This window comes from Cebus imitator, unplaced genomic scaffold (genome assembly GCF_001604975.1).
Source record: "Cebus imitator isolate Cc_AM_T3 unplaced genomic scaffold, Cebus_imitator-1.0 Scaffold68, whole genome shotgun sequence".
Classification (NCBI taxonomy): Eukaryota; Metazoa; Chordata; class Mammalia; order Primates; family Cebidae; genus Cebus; species Cebus imitator.
In genome coordinates, this window is record NW_016107383.1 from 3,230,299 (window position 1) to 3,252,626 (window position 22,328).

At 36.6% G+C, this 22,328-nt stretch overlaps 1 protein-coding gene across 2 annotated transcripts in view; it reads left to right on the plus strand.

Moving 5' to 3' along the window:
* The window catches only part of SLC30A8 (solute carrier family 30 member 8), a 44,171-nt gene that overhangs the window by 2,280 nt on the left and 19,563 nt on the right, over positions 1 to 22,328 (plus strand). Inside the window, exons 2-4 of one of the 2 annotated variants that reach the window (XM_017530679.2) lie at positions 12,095 to 12,124; positions 12,229 to 12,428; positions 20,226 to 20,372. In XM_017530679.2, coding sequence (XP_017386168.1) covers positions 12,095 to 12,124; positions 12,229 to 12,428; positions 20,226 to 20,372 — 377 coding nt within the window. The remainder of the gene's footprint in view (positions 1 to 12,094; positions 12,125 to 12,228; positions 12,429 to 20,225; positions 20,373 to 22,328) is intronic. The other variant, XM_017530680.2, reaches the window with a different exon arrangement.

The following is a 22,328-nucleotide window of genomic DNA, read 5'->3' on the forward strand; positions in this document are numbered from 1 at the left end:
TTCAATGTGGGATTAGCTGGAATGGAAGGCTGCATTCTGCTGATATCTGGGCTAGGCTAGAAGACTTAAGGTGGCTTCACTCACAAGACTGAGATCTTAGTGTTGGCTTTTGCCTGGGGCAGGGGTCTTAATTCTTCTTCCCACGGCTTATCTCTCTGTATGGTGTCTCACTTTATCTGATTAGCCTGGAATTCCTTACATGGCAGTCCAGGGTAGCAAGAGAGTAACAGTGGAAGCTGACTGTTCTCAGATAGCTTAAGCCCAGAACTGGCACAGTATCATTTTTATCACAATTTATGGGTTAAAGCAAGTCCCAAGTCTCAGATTTCATGGGTGAGGAAATAGATTTCACCTCTTGATTGCATGTGTATATAGGATGACAGGAATTGCTGGAGGTAATCTTTACAGACATTTTACCACAGGAAGTAGTAATATAGGACCTAGTAGGTGCCATGAATCATATTTTTCACCCTCTGCATTCCCTCCAAGTCTTGTTTTATTGATTGGATTATGTGTGCTTTGGGTTCATTGTAGAAAAAAAAAGTTGGTTCTAGATGGGAGGGATCAAGCTTCTCTTTTTCCTAAGTCACATGTTGAAGAAGTGCAGAGGAAGTAAGGGCAGGGACAGACGGTAGAGGTATAGTGCTAGAACCTTTTCAACAACTATGTAACAGGTGAAAATTATTTTTAAAAATATGAAAATCTCTAGAAGTTGTCTTAAAGGCATGCAGAAAATTAAGAATTATTAATTCAAGAAAACTAAATCTCAGTAAGAAGTGAGAGTCTATGGCATTTGAGTCAGGATCTGCTCCATTAACCTCTCCTCTTCCCCAAGCACAGTATGATGGGAGCTCAACTCTCAGTAGATGTAGTCAAAAGACAGGGCTTTCTCTCCTCCCAGCTTCTAGTTGAAGATCATAGTTCACCTCTGGAGCAAAAGGCTGTTGGAATCTCATACTGCCCCAACTTCAGGTTGCAGAAATTCTATTCATTGTAGACATGGCCAAGAGGACTATGGTTTCCTTCCTTCACCCAGCCTCCTCTCATAGGGTATAATCTCTGGCCCAGGAGCAGCAAGGTCCTGAATATCCCTGGATCACTCATAGTGCATAGGATATATTCCAGGAGGCACAAGTCAAAAAGACTAGGGACTACTATCCACATTCAGTGCTCCACTTGTGGAGCAAGAGTAGTGCTCCAGGAGAAGTAGGTCACTGTCTCTTCTGCCTGCTCTGGTGCAGTGGTGTAAAGGTACCACTCATGGGAGAGGCAGGCCATAAGTATAGAGGCTATGTATCTTTCCCTTAGAAGACTGATGATACACAAGTGAAATTTTATTTCTAAGAGAGCATGGGGCATTTCAAGCATAGGGACACTTGAAAACAGTGAAGATTTTTCTGGTGAGCAATTAGGAGTAGTCTTGTTGCTTCATGATAGCAACGAGTTAGTGGCAGACCAGCTAGAAGTTAAACAAGACAGGCAGAAAAAACACAGGGAAGAAATGCCCTCCTGGATTTGGCACTAGCCACAAAATTTGGCCTCAAATATTACCCCTGTAAAGAAGCCTGTTATAGATCGAATGTTTATGTCCGCCACAATTACATGTTGAAGCACAAATGCCCAGTGTGGCTGCATTTGGAGATGGGGCCTCCTAGAAAGTAATTGAGGTTAATTGAGGTTATAAGAGTGGGGTCCTGATCTGACAGAATTAATGTTTTTATAAGAAGAGACTCTAGATAGCTCACTCTCTCTCTTTTTTTGTGAGTATATACTAAGGAAAGACTGTGTGAGGAAGTAACGAAAAGGCAGACATCTATTAGGCAGAAAGAAAACCCTCACCTGTGAATTTGCTAGCATCTTGATCATGGACTTCCATCCTCCAGGACTGTGAGGAAACACATTTCTGTGGTTTTAGCCACCCATTCTGTGAAATATTATTATAGTAGCTGAAGCAGAGTAATTCATAAAGAAACCAAATTTAATTGGATCAGATTGTTAGTCATTTCATACCTCAGAGTTTTATTGAAAACAGTAGAGCAACAGTTCAGGAAACAATTAAGAAGGCCAAAATCTGAGTGTGATACCAATACAAGCAGAACAATCACTTAACAGTGAGACAGTGGAAAGAAACAGTCAAAGTGAACACAGCTAAAGTGATTATTATCCTTTGGAAATTGTAGAGGATAAGAATGACTGTGCATCTATCCAATGATGAATCCTCTGAGGAATGGCAACAGAGGCTCCACATGCAGGGAAAGTCAGAGGAAATAATGTCCACTAGAAAAGCCAGGTCACCAAACAAATAAAACATCAAGTAAGTAGACAAGAACAAAAAACACACGGGAGATCAGTATCCAGAATTGCTACAAAATATTATATAAAACTCCCAGAATGCAACAACATTTTTTGAGATATATATAAAAAAGGAAAGAATAACCTATACATGATGAACAACAGCAGTCGGTAGAAACAGTCCAGGTGTTGGACACAGAATTCAAATATTTCAAAACAGTGATTATAAATACATTAAAAGAATTAAAGAAAATCAAAGAACAAAGAATTAAAGATAGGTATGATTTAAAATGTCTCATAAAATTGAGGATATCAATGAAGAGTTATAGATTATTATTTTTTTTTTTAAAAGAACCAAATGAAAATTCTGAAGGTGAAAAATACAATAAGTGAAATTAAAATTTCACTAGCGGGGTTCAACAGTAGACCTCTACTCATAGAAGCTGGAAGAAGAAAGAATCACTGAACTTGAAAATAGATTGGAAGATATTATGCAGCATGAAGAAAAGAGAAAATAGAATGAAGTAAAATCAACAGAGCTTCAGAGAAATTTGGTAGGTTGTTAAATGTATTAACATATGCATAATAAGAGGGCCAGAAGGAGAGAGAAAAAGGAGCAGAAAAATAGTCAAAGAAATAATGGCCCCAAACTTCTGAAGTTTGTTGAATATTAATCTGAACTTTCATAATAGACAACAAACTCTAAGAAGAATCAAGCAAATATATTTACACCTTCACACATTATAGTAAAACTTTAAAAGCAAAACACAAATAAAAAACCTTGAAAGCAGCAAGAGAGAAAAAGAAGACTTATATATGAGAGCATCCCAATCAGAAACAGCCAACTTCTACCAGAAGCAAAGGAGGTGAGATGACATTTAAAGTGGTAAAAGAAAAAGAAATCCCTATTAACTAACAATCTTATATTCACCTAAACTATCTTCCTAAAATAAAGGTGAAATAAAGACAAATGAAATCTAAGATAAGTTGTTACTTTACAAAAAACAGTAAAGAAAGAAATGGTAAAAGAAGGAATATTAAAATAAATGATGCCAGATATTAAGTTGAATCAATACTAAAAAAATGGCACCAATAAAGGTAATAATGTGGGTAATTATAAAAGACAAACAATTTGTTCTCCTTTCTTCTATTAACTGATTTAATAGTAAACTACAAAAAATAAAATTTATATAATAGATGAAATGAATAAATTCATGGACACCAACTACCACATGAACTTAAGAAGAAATAGAATATCTGATAAGATATTGAATTATTAATAAATTTCAAAAAACCTTACCCAAAAAAGCCCAAGTCCAGATGTCTTCCCTGGTGATTTCTACCAAAATTTAAAATAGAATTAATATTAACTCATCATAAATTCTTCCGAAAAATGGAAGAGATGTAAATACACTTCCTAACTCATTCTATGAGGTCAATATTCTGCTGACAGTAAAAAAAGGAGGAAATATCACAAGAAAATAAAACTACAGAACAATATCCCTTATGAACATAGATGCAATAATCCTCAAAAAATACAAGTAAACTGAATCCAGCAACATATAAAATTATTAACAGTGATAAAATGGGATTTATCTGAGTAATGCAAGCTTAATTTAACATCTGAAATACAATCACAGTGATACAACATATTAATAGGATACAGAACAAAGCCCACATGATCATCTCACCAGATGCAGTAAAAGAAATGGACAAAATTCAACACCCTTTAATTATATAAACACCTGCTAAACTAGAAATAGAATAAAACTTCTTCAAAAGCATCTATGAAAAACCTACAGCTCATATCATAATTTCCTTTTCAATAGATTTTTGGGGAATAGGTGGTGTTTGATTACATGGATAAGCTCTTTAGTGGTGATTTCTGAGATTTTGGTGTACCCATTACTTGAGCAGTATACACTGAACCAATGTGTAGTCTTTTATCATAATTATTGTGAAAGTCTGAAAGCTTTCCCCCAATATCAGGTACAAGATAAAAATGTCGACTCTCATGAGTTCTACTCAACATGGTACTATATGTTCTAGCCAGAACAACTGGGAATGACAACAAAATAAAAGATATTCAGATCAGAAAGAAAGAATGAATATTATCATTGTTTTCAAATGACATTATCTTATATGTAGAAAGTTCCAAAAGATCCATTAAAAATTTTTAGAACTAATAAACAAGTTTGGTAAGGTCACAGTAAAAAAAACCAATATACAAACAGTAATTGTATTTTTATACAGTAGCAATGAAAAATCTGAAAATGAAATTAAGAAATCAACTTCATTTACCATAGTATAAAAATAATAATATATTTTAGAATAAATTTAACAAATTAAGTGCAAAGCTTTTACACTAAAAATTACAAAACAATGAAAGAATTAGACACATTAAGGAAGACTAAACGATATAAATCGATGAAAATATATCCCATGTTTGTGGATTAGAAAACTTAATATTGCTAAGATGACATTATTCTCAGAATTTACATGGAAATTTGATGCAATTACTACTAAAATCCTGACTGACTTTTTGAAGAAGTTAAGCTAGTCCCATAATTTATATGGAACCAGTAGGAGCCTAGTAAAGGCAAAAGAATCTTGAAAAAGAGTAACTTTGGAGGACTCACACTTCCTGATTTCAAAAGTTAATACAAAGCTATAGTAATCACAAGAGTGTGATACTGGCATAAACATAGACATATAGAGCAATGGGATAGAATTCACAGTCCAGAAATAAGTTCTTATATGTGTGGTCAATTGTTTTTCAACAAAGGATCCAAGACAATTTGATGGTTAAAGAAAATTGTCTTTTCAACAACTATTGCTAGGACAACTGGATATATAAGCAGAAGAATTAATTTGTAGACCTTTCTGACACCATATTATAAAAATTCACTTAAAAAATGGATTACAGACCTAAATATAAGAGCAAAAACTATACAACCCTTAAATGAAAACATGTGATCTTAGGTTAGGGCATGGTTTACTGGCATGACACCCAAAGCATAAGTGATAAAAGAAAAATTATATACATTGGAGAACATCAAGATATTTTGTTCTGTAAATAATACAGGAAAATAAAAAGATAAGGCACATATTGAGATAAAATATTTACAAATTACATATATGGCAAGGGATGTGTATAAGAATATATAAACTGTTATAATTAATAAAAATATATAAATAAATCAATTAAAATATGTAAAGAATATTGATAGACATTTCTCCAAGAAAACATGCAAATGTGTAATAAGCACATGAAATGCGCTCAATATCATTAGTTATTAGGGAAATGTAAATCAAAACCACAATGAGATGCTGCTTCATATCCACTAGGATGGCTATAATAAAAAAAACAATAATAAGTGTTAGCACGGATTTGGAGAAATAGGAACTCTCATACACTGTACTGTGCTTTGAAAAACAGTCCAGTAGTTCCACAAAATGTCAAACATAAAGTTATCTTATGACTCAGGAATTCCATTGCTAGATTGGAAGAGAAGTGAAAACACTTCTACAAAACACTTTTATACATATGTCCATAGCAGCATTATTCAGAATAGTCAAAAACAACAAAAAAGAAACAACCCAATATCCATCAACCGACTATGTAAAATTGTGTGTATCCACACAATGAAATATCATTTGGAAATAAAAGGCAGTACTGACGACATGCTGATATTTGCTACAACATGGATAAACCCTGAAAGCATGATGCTAAATGAGAGAAGCTATTCACAAAAGTCTGCATATTATATGATTCTGTTTATAGGAAATGTCTCGAATAGGCAAATCTGTAAAGACAGAAAGTAGATTAATGGTTGCCTGGGAGTGGGTGTAAGGAGAATGGGAAATTACTGCTAATGAATATGGGGTTTCTTTGTTGGTAATGGTTTCACAACTGTGTGAATATACTGAAAACCATTAATTTATACAGATTAAATAGATCATTTCCATGATATTACAAATTATATCTTTTTTTTTTTTTTTTTTGAGATGGAGTCTTGTTCTTTCTGTTGCCCAGGCTGGAGTACAGTGGCATGATCGCAGCTCATTGCAACCTTTGTCTCCTGAGTTCAAGTGATTCTCCTGCCTTGGCCTCCCCAATAGCTAAGATTACAGGCACCCACCCCATACCTGGCTAATTTTTGTGTATTTTTGGTAGAGATGGGGTTTCACCATGCAGGGTAGGCTGGTTTTGAATTCCTGACCTCAAGTGATTTGCCTGCCTTGGCCTCCCAAAGTACACAAATTATAGCTTAATGAAGTTGCTTAAAACAGGGTGGGTGATTGAATGCTTGTCTAGGACAAAACATGACATTTGATTCTGTAAACATTTGTAGTTCTCACCCTTCTAACTATTACTTTCACATCACTCATCTATTTCATAAACACTGGTGAAATACAATCTCAAGAATATGTACTGAACATCTACTATATTCAAGACAGGGTGTCAGGGATGGAGCATACAGGATTATTTCTAGGGCAGACAGGGAGAATGGTGAAGCAGGAAAACAGAAGTGAAGAACTGCTAAGGGATTACAGGAATATTCTTTCTCTCTTTGATATTTATCTTCTGTCTAGGAATGGACAGTCAATCTCCAGGGTCAATTCATACAAAGCTGATGTCACTGGAGTAAAATCTGGAAGAGTAGATGTGGGCAAAAGAGAAACAAAAAATTGGTTTGCTTTTTTTTATCTAAGTCTTGTTATAAAAATGTTTATCCTGAAAGTTGTTTTGCAGTATAGCCTACTTTATCCTTCCTAAAGAACAATAATAATGTAATGTGGTTAATGAAAATAGCAAAATAATTAAAAAATTTGTGCACTTATCTTGTCCCAGTCACAATTTGAAGTGGTTTATATGAATTAGCTAAAAATCTCTCAACCAGCCAATGACAGAGATGCTATCATTATTCCCATTTTCAAATGAGGAAACTGAGGCACAGAGAGGTTAAGTAACTTTCATACAGTCAGATGACTAGTCAGTGGTAAGGCTGGGAGTTCAGCTGAGGTGGTGGGTTGCCAGAGCCCAAGCTCTCAATTGCATTGCCTGCCACTCAGCCCCAACTCAGAAATTGGCATGCCCTTCTCTTCCTTACTCTAACCAGAAACCAATCAGTCATCTTTCTCACCCCTCTATTATTCTCCCTTAACTAATGCTATTGATTTGCAAGCCCTGTTGACTCCACCTCCCAAATGTCCCTCAAATATGTCTACTTCTTTCCATTTTTATTGTCACCACATGGATCCAAGTCACCTATGTGTTGGCTATAGCCACCTCCTAAGGGTTTCTATGTTTTGATCCTCCACACTCTAGTCTTCCAGGCAGTACCCAAAGTGGTCATTTTAGAAATGTGAACCATGTAATATTACTTCCCAGCTCAAAACCTGCCACATTTTTCCTTTTAGACCTTGAATTAAATCAAACTCTTCATGATGGCCTGCCGTGTTCTGCAAAATCTGAACCCTGTCTACTTTTTTGACCTCTTTCCATTTCATGCTTTCTTTATACCACAGGACAACCTATGTAGTTTTTTGCTGTTCGAGACAAGTGCTTGAACAAGAAAATCTCTCTTGCCTTTGGGCTTTTGCTCCAGCAATGCCCTCTACTTCTGATAGCCTTCACTCACATAGTTTTTTTCCTGGTAATTCTATAACTTGCTGCTGAGATATCACCTCCGTAGAGGTGTCTTCCCTTCCCACCCCATTTAAGGCAGTTCATCTTCCCTCTCCTGCTTACCATCCATCATACTATATAGCCTCTGTTACTATTCATTCATTCATTCTTTGTCTCCCTCTACTAAAATACAAGTTCTTTAGAGAAGAAACTTTGTCTCATACAACATGGTCTCATTAACACTTCTGATGATGCAGGACCTTTGTAGGTATGCAATAAATATTTAATGATGTATGAATGAAATATTAGAAATTCATGGTGGGACTGAGGTTTTTCTCTCCCCTTCTAAGAAGAATAGCAATTTGAGGTTCTTGGGAAAAGTGATATGAAAGTATAAAAGCACCGTGATTTTATGTACTCAACACTTGAAATAAGAGGGTAAAAAATAAAAATTTTACCAACATTATTTTGGAAATAGAAGCAAAGGAATGTAACTTGTACCACTAAACAAAAACAAAATTAAAAAATCAAAGTTTCTCCAAGATTGCAAAAATAAAGTCCCATTTTCTAAATCCTATTTTTGGAGATGAAATCAAAGTTCTAGAATATTGACATCAAATTTTCTAATATTTCCATATTTTTGCATCTCTGTTTCTCCATCTTTTTTCTCTTTGATGCTACAGTAAATTTCTTTGGCTTATTATTCCTAATTTTTAAAGCTTTGTCCATATTTGAATGCATGGGAATCTTTTGGGATTTGTGCATTAACAGTAAATTCACATTTCAGTGGACTTGTTTGTTGCATCATAGCGTTTGCTTTTTATAACTTTGTTCTTAAAATAATACTTAAAATTCACATCATTGTTCAGATCAAGAGTCTGTTCTGCATCTAGAGACACTTAGATAACTTTGCTTTAATAAGATGATAAGGAATGTATCTTAACTTTGGTTTTTACCTTCTTGGAAGTCACAGACTCTTTTAGTAGCCAAGTGAAGACTGTACTCTTGCCTTTCCCATAAAATGCACACATAACACACACAGACATGCACACACACGAACACAATGTATACAATTTCAACGGACCTTATGAAGCCCAGTTTTGGATTTCTGGCTTAGTGCTTCAAGGAGCAGTCTCAGCTAAAAGCATATCCATATTCGCTAATCTTATAATCCAAGACAGGGAGGCACACACAAAAGTAAAATTTGCCCACATTTTCACACTTTCCTCCTTGTGGCATTGCCAAGGGCCTTACCCCCAAGTTTGATTCTGGTCTTCATCTGGCTTCTAAGTTGCTCCAGGATAAATTATCTCTCCTGGTCACTGACTACTTGGCTTTCCCTGGTCATAAGATTCATTAAAACCATAAAATAAATCATTGCTTCATATGACCACAGCACATCAGGTAGTTCCAGAACAACTGGTGAGCCTGCTTTGTTTATGCTGGCTTCTCAGTCCAAGGAAAGAGTAAATCTCAGCAATGTGTTCATGTTAGTACTCAGGCTCCTCTGAGTTGATGTCCACTGGGGACCCACTCTACCAAATTCTATGGTTATTTATTGTTAGAATATTGTTATGTAACAAAGGCAAAAATCTACTCATTTAAAATATAAATACTTTATTTGCTACTTTCCAAATTGTTCTTATTCCACCTAAGAAGATTATTCAAAACTACTCAAAATCTTGAGTGCTATTCACATCATTGGTAAAAAACAATGATGTAAATTGGCCTTGATGTATATTCCAAAGCCAACTTGGCAATATATATATCAAATTCCTTAGAAATGTAGGTACCTTTTGACCAAGTAATTTCCCCTTTGAGATTCCAGTTTAAGGAGATAATATATTGAGTGAAGAGTAACTATAAGGATGTAATCATAGTAGTGCTTATATGAGCAAATAGTTGGAAAAGAATGAGTTGTCAACAATAAAAAATCAGTTAATTATGCTATGATATAGTTATATTAAATAAATAATGCCCTCAATATTTTAAACATAATGATATAAAAATTTTATAAATTGAGAAAATATTAACAATATTTATAGCTAGGAATCAGGTTCAGAAGCTGTATCTTTGGTAGGATCCTCTTGTGATACAATCACCTTATTCACATCCATTCTAGCACTTCCCCACTAAGGAGCAGCCATGTGGTTTAGGTAGAATGTTCCCTATTCTCAGCTCTAGGAGTCAGCATGGCTGGGTTTTGCCAGTCTTCTGAGTGTGGCAATGCTGAAGTCAATCAGCTCATCCATATTCTCCTGGGTATAGTGGTTGTTTCTCATTTAGCTAAATCCATATGCACATCAAGGCTCTTGATTAGCAGTTTGATATGGGATATGCTCTCTACATATATATTAAAAAAGAAGTACATAGTCTGATTACCTTTGACAACCATCCAACTACCATGAGGAAGACCAGGGTAAGGTTGAAGAATAGCTGAGAACCACAGAGAAATGAATCTGGAGACCTGGTCAAAGAGTATCTGAAATCTTGCCCCTGTAGATGTTTTCAGTTGCAAAACCAATAATTCTTACTTTTTAATTATCCTAGCAAGAGTCTTGTTTTCCACACTTGTAACCCAAAGCATCCTAATTAATAGGGACTCTATTAAAAAAGTGTATTCACATATTACAAAGCTACACAATAAAATATCAATAATAATTGTCTCTTAGAGATAAGATTACCAGTTATTTTTCCCTATGCTTTGTGATTTTTTGTGATTCCAGATTTTCTATGATGAATATATATTATTTTATTCAGAAAAATCAAATATAATAATAATTAGAGTCAGAATAATAATTGTCATCTAAGCTCAAACCATCAGAATTTTAATTCTGAATGGTGACAGCCTAAATGAAATAAAAGGAAAGTGAATATATTGCTAGTTTTGTTTGTTTGTTTCTTTGTTTTTTACCTTTCAAAGCCAGGAATGCAAAGTTCTTAATTCTAAGACTCTTATTCTGTACATGAGTTTATTTTTAAAAATTTAAAAATCTGATTAGTTCAAGATCCATGGAGATTGACATTTGCCTTCCTGCCCCACCATCAGGACACCTAAAATTGGTTTTAGGCATGACAGAATAAACAGTGGGCTTGGGATCCCCACTCCACCATTTCCTGGATATTTGACCTCAGTCTATTACTTAAACTCCCCAAACCTTAGGTTACCTCAGCCAAGAAATACAGGGTTGCAGTTAAGTGAAATAAGCCAAGCACAGAAAGACAAATATCACATGTTCTCGCTTATATATGGGAGCCAAAAAAGTGGCACTCATGAAGATAGAGAGTAGATTGGTGGTTACAAGAGGCCGAGAAGCGTAAAGAGGAGGAAGGTATAAAGGAAGGTTGATTTATGGGTACAAATAAATTATTTGAGAGAAGAAAAAGATGTAGTGTTTGACAGATCTGTGAGGTGGCTATATAGTTTGCAATTATCTATCATATAGTTCAAAATAGCCAGAAAAGAATAACTGAAATATTTCTAAAATGAAGAAAATACAAATATTTAAGGTGATGGACATCTCAAATATACTGATTTGATCTTTAAAATCATTTGAATGTATTAAATTATCACCACCCTAAATTCGGTACATTTATTATGCATCAATAAAAGTTGTTTAAAAAAACAACAACAAAAAAAAGGGGTTGGAACAAATGTCTACCTTTCTATCTGTGAAATTCTATGAGTGACTCTAGATCATGCTTTATATTTGAGCAGAACTGATACTCCCTGCCTGCTTTGGGAAGTATAAGTAGGTTTCAACTCTCATGATAACATTGATTAATTGGTTGCCACCGTCTGCAGAGTGGTGGTAAGAAGGTCTCAGAGTACATACAGTCTCAGCAGGAAAAAGTGCTATGATCTATCAATGACGTTGATGTGTATTTGAATCCTCAGTCTGGTTCATATACACATATTGTACAATGTACTCTGATTTATTTTATTTTTCTGTAACACAGTGTCCAATGTCTTTTAAGAGTGAAATAACTGGGAAGAAATCCCTTTAAAATCAATCTGCTTCTTTTTTCCTATTCCTTTGCTGTCTCTTAATTAATCATTGGTGGTGTATTGACTGAATAAGAGTTTGACTGAATAAAACTAAAACTTTAGTAGTTGGGGTTTAGAAGGAAATTTCTTGCTTGCTTCTTACACTTGACATTTTCTTGTAGAAGGAGTTGCAAATTAACACTTCCTAGCAAGTTAGGCAATGTCCTAATAGTGGTTCCAAGTATGGGCAGGGTGGTCAGTGAGCTGCTTGTTTCTAACTATGTTCATTTCTTGCTTCTGTCAAACTCATCCATAGTGTGGAACTTCAACAGAAACCAGTGAATAAAGATCAGTTTCCCAGAGAGAGACCAGAGGAGCTGGAGTCAGGAGGCATGCACCATTGCCACAGTGACTCTAGGCACACAGAGAACAGGGTGAATGAGCACGCCTATGCCAAGTGGAAACTCTGTGCTGCTTCAGCAATATGCTTCATTTTCATGATTGCAGAGGTCGTAGGTGAGTCTTTCTGCAGACTTTTTTGATTAAACAAGCAAACAAAACTGCATCATTATGGGAGGGTTACCTAAGTTCTTCTAAAGAAAGATTTAATATTTTCTGTAAGTATAAGGTAACAATATGTTCACTGTAGATAAGTTGAAAAATAGAAGGAAACAAAATAAAATTAATCACGATTCCATATTCAAGCAATAGCCTTCAATAACTTTCTGGAGTATTTTGTACAGGCATTTTCTATTCATAGCTCACACGTTTTATTTTTCAAACATAACTGAGAGCACACTGAATGCTTTTGACCATACCATCAAATACTCTTCAAAAACATTTTTATGCCTGAATAATATTCTCTAATATGCTCCACTTTAATTTACATAACCATTTCTCTATTGTTAGAAATTTAGGGAGTTTTTTTCCTGCTTCTGGACAATGCTGCAATGCAAAATCTTAAAGAGAACTCTGTCTGCCTTTCTGGTTAAGCCCTTCAAAGAGATTCCTGAAAGTGGAAATAATTGGTTGAAGGACATGAATATTTTTACGACTTGATTCATATTGCCAGAGTGCTGCTCAGAAAGCTGAACAATTCATGTCTACTAGCTCTACATGAGAATGATTCTGACTCCAAATCTTAACTACAATTTATTTTAATCTCTAAAAAGCTTTGCTAATGTATAGATGAATATTTTATTTTAATATTTATTTCTCTAATTGTTACTGTTAGGCCATTTTTTGCATGCTTATTAGTGATCCATATTTCCCTCTGTTAATGCATTTCCTTCTTGCCTCTTAATGTCTGTTACTCATTTGTTTTTTAAAAATTTTTAAATTCTCTATATTGATCTCTGGGAGCTCTTTATATATTAGGATATTAGACCTTTGTTTTATTAATTATAAGTGCTTTTCCAGTTTGCTGTTTAACCTTTCAATGTTTGTTTTGACTTAGAGAAGTTTTAAATTTCATACAGGTAGCTGTTTCAAACTTTTCATTTTGAGCTCATTTCTTTTACTACTCTTTTACCATTTTAGTGCTTAACAATCTTTTTTCATCTACTGTGAAGACAGCTTGTTTGTTAATTTTTGCATTTAATTTTTAAATTAATGTGATGTTAGATACACCATGTGCTCTAAAAACTGAATTTTTTTCTAAATAGTGAAAACAGTTTTCAGCATCATTTATGAAATAATTATTTTCCCCATTGATTTTTAATATTTCTTTAATCATTTATTAAAACTTTATAAATAGCAGGGTCTGTTTCTAAGGTGTTTCACTGATCTGTGTTTCTGGTCTCTGTCAAGGACATAATTACTGTAGATTTATATGTTATAATATCTGTTGTTTCCTACTCATGATTTTTAATTTAACAAAGAAAAGGCAAAGCTATTCATCTCTGTTTATTATCCTGATTAAACATGAGAATTGTTCTGTTTAGTTCTCCCCCATACAATTATGATTTTATTAATATTTAAGTTAATTTGGGAACACAATATCTTTAAGTATTCAGCTTTCCCTCCAGGAATATGTTATATTTCTCCATTTATCCAAATATTTTACATGTCTCATCAAGGTTTTACAGTATTCATCTTAATACACGGACAGCCTATTTCTTGCAAGAGCTATTTCTGATTATAATGTGTGTTTGGCTTATTCTTTGCAGGGGTGAGTGAAGTCCACCACTTTTCATGTTTTATTCTCTAGATAGTTACTTTTTGTATTCTGAAGTTTTGATTTTTGTATCTTTTTTTAACTCAATTATGTATTTGAATTATTGCCAATTCTAAATATATTTCAGTGCATTTTCCTTTTCCCTTCTCATGCATCTTCCCCATCCCAGGACATCACCCTCTCTTGTGCAGAAAACATATTTCTCCTCATTTCAATACTTATATCTCTTTTGCATGTTTCATGTTTTTATCATGTTAAACAATATCTTATGCTAAATCAAATCTATGTTTGATCAATTGGCTGTTAAGCAAAATGCTTCTTGAAGGTTTAAGTGTTTTGAATTATGTTAATGAAATGTCTCTTTGTTTCAGTTTTGTAATAACTAACAAAGAATCAAGGATGAATGTTGACTTTTAATCAAATATCTTTTATTTTAAATGTATTGTTTTTTAAAGCTTTTTGACACATGGTTGAGGTGTATTATATTAAGAGATTTCCAGACATAATATGATCTTTGCATTTTTGGCATTATGATAATAGCTATTATTTAATGCTCACTACGTGTTGGAAACTGTGATGAGTGTTTTGAGACCAGCCTGGCAAACATGGCAAAACCCCATCTCTACTAAAAATATAAAAATTAGCTGGATGTGGTGGCACATGCCTGTAATCTCATCTACGTGGGAGTCTGAAGCACAAAAATTGTGCAGGAACCCAGGAAGCAAAGGTTCCAGTGAGCCGAGATTGCGCCACTGCACTCCAGCCTGGGAGATAAAGTGAGACTGTATCTAAAAAAACAACCTTTTTTTTTTTTTTTTTTTAAATTGGCTCCCCTTTGCTTCATTCAGGGTTTATAACCTTTTCCCCCTTGTGACAAGCATAGCACATTTTTCTGAGCACTGGGATAAACTGACAAGGGTGTTTGTGGAAGAGACTGCTTCAGAAGCTCCCACTGTACTAGGCCCTAACTGCTTGCCTCAAGTGAAAAGAGATCAATATATTGAAAAGCTTTAGCATCCTGGACAAAATAAAAAATTCTTATTTCGGCTTTCAAGACGTTGCATAATCTGGTGGCAAAACTATCAATATTCTTGTCTTGCTATTTCCCTGGCTACCCTGTTTCAGCCAAATTTATTTATTCATTCTCTACAAAATAATCTTTGCACTTTAGATTCTTATGCTTTCTTTCTTTGACTAGAAAAGCTTTCTCTTTGTTCTCCATACTCATCAAAATACTGGCCATTAGTCAAGACCCTGATCCATAGCTCACCTCCTCCCCAAAGCCACTTGTACCTATGTTAGAGAAAGCAATTTTTACTCTCAGATCACTTTTGAAAATCTGAGAGGTCCTCCTGCAGGAGATGGGGTTTGAGCAAGGCCTGGAAAACTGGACAGGAATTGAGAGATGGCCAAAAGGTAGATGGAGTAGCCTGAAGGAACAGCATACTACTTACTGCCATGATCCAGGAGATACATATTTATCAGGGCTTGCCTTGAAAGATTCCGAGTGGGTGGGTTTGAAACAGGACAGGAAATCCATATTCCTAGAAATTTGGGAGCCACTGTCTGTAGTAGACTGGCATTTTCTGTTCAGAAGCTTTTTCATATTCTTTTCTCTGGTTTCAATTTTGGTCCTCCTGGTCTGAGAACCTCATGCTCTTAGGCTGGGATGGATGTGAGATATCAAGCTGGACAGATCAGAGTCTCTGGGTCTTTATATAAGGAGGCTGGAAAAAAGGTTTCTCTCTTTCCTTTATAAAAACTGAGCTGAAGTGATACAGGTCTGGAGCTTTTAGAGTGCTACCTTTATTGCTTAAGTGGAGGAAAAGTCTTTCTTCGACTGGACAATCAATAGCAATAGCAAGAGACAGAGCAGGACCCCAAGAATATTTTTTGAACCTTAGGACAGGGCTGCATCTGATCCAATCCCATCCAGATTTGTTCTCAGTTATATGAGCCAATATACTGATATATTGTTATTGTTATTGTTTAAGCTAGTCTGGGTTAGGCATTTATGACTTACAACTGCAAAAGCCTATCCAAGGCACGGGTGTAAGGTAAAATGTGATTAATGAAGAACATAACTAGAATGGTAGTTGGGTCAAGAAGAGCTGAGGCTCAGCTGGGGGATAGGATTCATTCATAGACCTTGGGGAGTAACTGACACTTCGGATGAGGGAGAAGCAGGTCATAGAGTTGTGTTTAGGAAGATAATTTGCAACAGAGTATAGAGCAGTTTGGAGAAGGAACTAAAGAAGGATAACTCTTAAGGGACCTTTGAACCTGTTGAACTGGGACTCTTTCTGATTGCTTGTGAAAATTCCTAATTGTAGAAAGGCCAAAAAGAGGGGTTATGTTGCAGACGTAAACATCTGTCTCTATTTGAATGGATACATGCTCAGATGCTGAGAACGCAGAAGAAAAATAACCTCAGGTATGGCCTTTGCTGGAAGAAGTTGAGAGTGGTTAGGGGAGACAGCTGAAGCAGGACTATTCAGAGTTGAGCAAGAACAGAGAAAACACTAGGTTATCAGACAGGAATTCAGAGCAGGGAGCAGGCTGGGGAAGACGGTAAGTATCTGAGTGAAAAACTTCTCTTTTACTAAGAGAGAGATATTGCTGGGTGGTGTGATACAAGTTTTATTGATGAGGGCACTTACCTTGTTCTACAGCCAGGGGGTTTCAGTAACTTAGGACCCTTACATTTTTGTAGGTCCTGGTATTAACATTTTAAGAAATGTCAGATCATGGCCGCGAGAACTGTAATATATTTTAAACACAGTAAGTCCTCACTTAACATCGTGGAGAGATTCTTGGAAACTCTGACACTCAATGAAACGACATATAACAAAAACCAGTTTTACCATAGGCCAATTGAGAGAAACGAGTTAAGTTTCCATGCCGTACTGGTCACAAAACACCCTCAAACTTCTAAATAAAGGCCCAAACACTTCGATTATTAAACACTGAATTAAACATGAGGTGTACAGACATCTAAGTAAGATGATAAACACAAGTGAGATAATTATGCCGTATGGGGTTCATCAGTGAGTGAGGGTGGTTATAATGGTGGTGGTTACATCAAGGAATAAATGTTTGCAAAGTGGAAATTGTCAGGAGTGCCTCCTGCCGCCACACAGTTCAAACCCAAAAAGATAAAATGAGCTGGGCTTGCTGAGCACTTTCATACCATGTCCTTTTTGTTGGGCGTCCGTATGATGACCATTTACCTTACATATATTTATTTTACAATCATTTGTTTTCATTCATCTTTTTTGAACACACTTATTCCAGTTTCATAGCTGGAGCCTGTCCCAGCAGCTCAGGGCTCAAGGTGGGAAACAGCCCTGAACAGGAAGCCTCCCATCACAGGGTACAGCCACACCCACATTCATTCCACCAGGACCATGTAGACGTGCCAGTGAACCTTATGTGCACAGCCTTGGCATGTGGGAGAAAAACCCTAGTACTCAGAGAAAGCCCATGCAGACATGGGGAGAACATGCAAACTCCACACAGACAGCGGCCCTGGTCAGGAATCCATTTCATTTACTTATCAACGTTATAAACAAAGGAAGTTGAATGAAATGATGTTATTTGAGGACCTGTTGTACTTGTTGAATAACTCAATGGGTTTTTAACACAACATATGCTATAGTATCATAATACTATTCACAAAGTGATTAAAGAATTTTTAAAATGTGAATTAATAGCATACAACTGTGTAGCCCAGCAATGGGACACATGGCTAACATTGTCAGATAAACAGTTACTTCTTTCATTGCTGCCAGTAAGTCTCTGTTCTCCATGGAAACCCACATGGGGAATTAACACCATCTCAATCAGAGGTGGTTTGTGAGACCCACGCCCCACAGTTCCTCTGTTCTCTTGCTGTCACCTCACCCCACAGGCCTTAAGTAAAGTCTCCAGGATGGAGCCTTTTCTGTATGTCTCTTATCTGGTTATAAGTGTACTGCTCTCCACATTTTGCCAAGCATTCCAGAATTATGACTGCTACTGCCTTAGTTCATGTCTTTATCATAGTTTCCCTTGGCTAACACTGTCAAGTCTTAACCTCTAGCTCCTCCTCCCTCCAAAGTCATCCTCCATATTGCTGGCAAAGACTTCTCTCTTAAATACAGATCTCAACATGCCACAGCTTTGCCTAAAAATAGTAAGTAAATCCCGTTAGTCATAGAATCGCATTCAAACCCGACATATAATACCCCACACAGGTGTTTCCAGCCTGCCTTCCCAGTCTCATTTCCCATTTTTCCTCCAGCACTCCATACCTTCAGCTTTTCCTGAAAGGTGCTATGTTCTTTCACTTCTCTATTTTTTGTCCATGCTTTTATCTCTTCCTGAGAAATCCTTCTCTTTTTGCTAATTCTTACCCTTCTCTTTGTGAAAAGTTTCTCACTCCTCCCAGTGAGAACAGCTCTCTGATCCCTTAGCCCATTAACTTGTTTCTGGTACAGGGAGTGTTAAACAAGAAAAATCACTGAAGACAGGCTGTGATTTGTTTATCGTTGTATACCCAATCCCTGGTACCATGCACGGTAAGGGCTCAATAAATATTGGCTGGATAATTGAATTAATTGTCAATAATATACCATGCTTTCAGAAGCAAATGCAAGATTAGTCACAAACTACCTCTTGCAAGCAGTTTGCTCTATTCATCAGTGATTGACCACAGTTTTCTGGATGGCTCTCATAAGTAGCTCTGATGGTTGCAAAATGGTTCTCAGTTTCTAAGCCTCCATAGTAACATGCTTCTTCCAAAGCAAGCCCTTTTTCTTTCTCAGGTGCCTCCTGCCTCAGCTGAGACTCTGTAAGACTGATTTCATTTCCTTGACTTAGGCTGTATTTCAGCCCAGCATGTAGAATCACCATCACTCATTGCTGTGATTGCAGCATACTGCTTATCTGCATGGAACTATTCTCCAGGCAAGAAATAATGCCTTATTAATACAGTTTTATCATCAGGGCCAAGTTTGGCAGATAGAGCAACATTAGAGGATAATTGGAAGGACAGCTGATTTGTTAGCAAAATGTTGCTTTTTGGCTAATGAATCATTCTGATTTTTGCACTGACTGTTCAGTAACAAGCTTGAAGATTACTTTGCTTCAGCCCATTAAACCCTGACAAACCAGTTATTAACTACAGCTAGAGCCAATGGCCTGTGGGGATTATCACAATTATGAGCCATCTATGTAATTTAAAAAAATCATTAGGCGAGACAAGGTGAGTCTCATGATGGCGGGGCTGATGGCTGACAGTCTCTGCTATTTTGTGGTACACGAGGCAATAAACAGCTGCAGGGAGAGCTAATCAGTCAGCAAAAGCCCTTTGCTGGGAAGATGTAGTGAAAGCAATAAAGGTTGTTGCTCTCAAACAACAAACCATGTCTGGGGAGGAAAGGGCAAGGTTTTCTTTAACTTCTATTTTGGAGGCTGGAGGTCTTTTCTCAAAGGAGAATTAGAGGGAAATAGAGGGGGTACATCAAGTAGAGAGGAAAGCAAGGCAGTATTCTCATGGCTCAGATCGCATCCCCATGCTTTATTGGATTGTGGCACTCAAGACGGCCATTGGAAGGTATGTGCCCTTTCTCCTTTCTGCTCCCTATTATTTATTACAGGGGTTTCAAGCTCAGGTGGATAATATAAATTAATAGAGAAAAAGGAATGGGTAAAGATGATGATCAAATTATAAGTCAAATAAAAACACACCTGTGGGCCAGATCGCACCATCTAGTTTGTAAACCAAAGTCCATGTCCTCATTCTGGTTATAGGAATCTTTGAATCTGGCCCACACTGCTTCAGCCTGATCCTCTTGTATTCTCCTCTTTTGAATCCTTATACCTCTGTCTAAGGTGTTCTCCAGATGTGCTGCCCCATACTTTCTAATTTCTGTCTTTGCTACCCCAGGAATGACTTCTCCTTTGTAATTCACTTTTACATGTTCAAATCATATCTACTTTCTGAGTCTCAGAAGTAGTGAACTAAATCACCTTTAAGATCTCTTTCTCCTCTAAAGTTTTGTGAGTCTGTGGCATTTTCACCCATGACGGTTAGCATGTCTGATTCTAGTTGCATTCTGGGGCCTTAACACAGTGTACCATTTTGCATTCTCTAGGTGGGCACATTGCTGGGAGTCTTGCTGTCATCACAGATGCTGCCCACCTCTTAATTGACCTGACCAGTTTCCTGCTCAGTCTCTTCTCCCTGTGGTTGTCATCGAAGCCTCCCTCTAAGCGGCTGACGTTTGGATGGCACCGAGCAGGTACAGTTCACAGAGTGAGCAATAACACCAGGAGGGTGCTGCAAAGTCATCCCAAGGGTAAAAATGGAAGATACAAAGCAAAACTTTGTTGTAAAATCCCTTAGAGAACATTTCTAAAGCACAGGATAAAACAACCATGTATATGGGAATGCGTGTTTTCAGTATGAATTCAGGTAACAGACAGATTAATGGTGCTATCTGTAGGACAACAGGAACACGTATATCACTTCGGCAGCCACCCCAGCATCAGGGATTCTGCACATGGTGACAGACATGACACAATTCATTAAATCACTCTGTATCCCTGGAAGAGAGGATAAGGGTAAAGCTTCTGCCATATTGCAAAATGAGGCACAGAGCATCCAAGACAGTTATAGAGATTGAAGAACTTCTGATAGGGGATTCAGAAATAGAATATAGGCTTTCCTGCTCACACATTGCATTCAGCCATTCAGTGAATGATTCAGCTGAATATCTTACTCACTCAATCAATAATAATGCAAAAAAGAAGGAGGAGAAGGAAGAGGAGAGGGTAAAAGTTTACTTTTTCTCCTTTCTTGCAGCTGGTTTCTTCACTCAGTAGCTGCTTACTCTTGCCTAGGAAGTAGCCAAGGTCACCATAACGTGTGTGTGTGTGTGTGTGTGTGTGTGTTCATTCTTTATTGCTCAACTGATTCTTGTAAAAGGATGAAAGCAAACATGCTGAAACATGTGCTTGAGCCTTGCCTGCCATTTATTGAATGTGGTTCATATGTGCTTCCTTAAATAATTTCACAACAATGGACAAATGAATCCATTCTGATGAAGAAAAGGAGAGAAGAAGTCTAGTGCAAATTACAGCCTTCTCAACTAATAATTATGGCGATTTCAAATAACGTGTATGCACTAAAGCAGACAGAAATAACGAGGTAGCATAAGTAAACAACTTGGAGGTCTCTAAATTTGGTATGTAATCACTTGGCTGCATGCTTTTTTAAATCTAAATTTTAATAAGTTCTGAAGCATAGTTTTGTTACATAGGTCAACGTGTGCCATCGTGGTTTTTGCATCTACCAACCCATCACCTATGTATTTATGAGGGTTTTTACTTTGACTCATTTTTACAATCCCTCCCTTATCCGCCCCCACAATCCCACACTCTGCAACTTCAATTCTCCCTCTCTGTGTTATTCTATTAGCTAGGGCTTCTGGCTGAATATTTTGTGCCCACAATTCCAACGTTTTCACAGCGGTTGAGAATATCAGTGAAGAGGAAAGAGAGCTGAGCAAGGGTGGCCAGCCTTCACTGAAACAGCTGCTAGACACAGATCACAGCTTGTAGACAGACACCTGTGGACTGTGGTTTTTCAAGTTTAGAATGGCAGGAAGTCCTAATTTCATACGAAACAGTTGATCATCACAGGTGTTTTGACTTGCTTTCCTTTAACATTCAGGAGATGAGGCAATAAACAGCAGTAAAGAGAGCTCGTGACCATGTGATCCGAGAATGCTTTTGCCAGTCCTTCAACAGTTACACTTGGAAAACATGAACCTCTGGCTAAGAACCCATTATTTGTCTGTATGAAGTTTTACATGTACTTGACCCTTTCTGATGCCATTTGTCAAAGCAGTTTTGTAAACGTAGGATGGTGTGAAAACAGGGTGAACGCAGAATTTAGATCACTGCTTGTACTTCGGCATCATGGCCATGGCAGACCCTGAGCTGTTAATACAACTCTCTGCTGCAAGGGCAATATTCTATAATACACAGTATAATGTAGCTACCATGCACTTTAAATACAGCTAGTGCTACTGAAGAACGAGATTTTTAAATTTACTTCATTTCATTTTAAACAGCAATACATGATTGGTGGCTACCATATTAAACGGCACCTCTATAAATATAGAGGTGAGTCTAACACATTCATATCCAACACACCCTTAATCTGGCCAACCCAATGATCCCAGCTTAGCTAA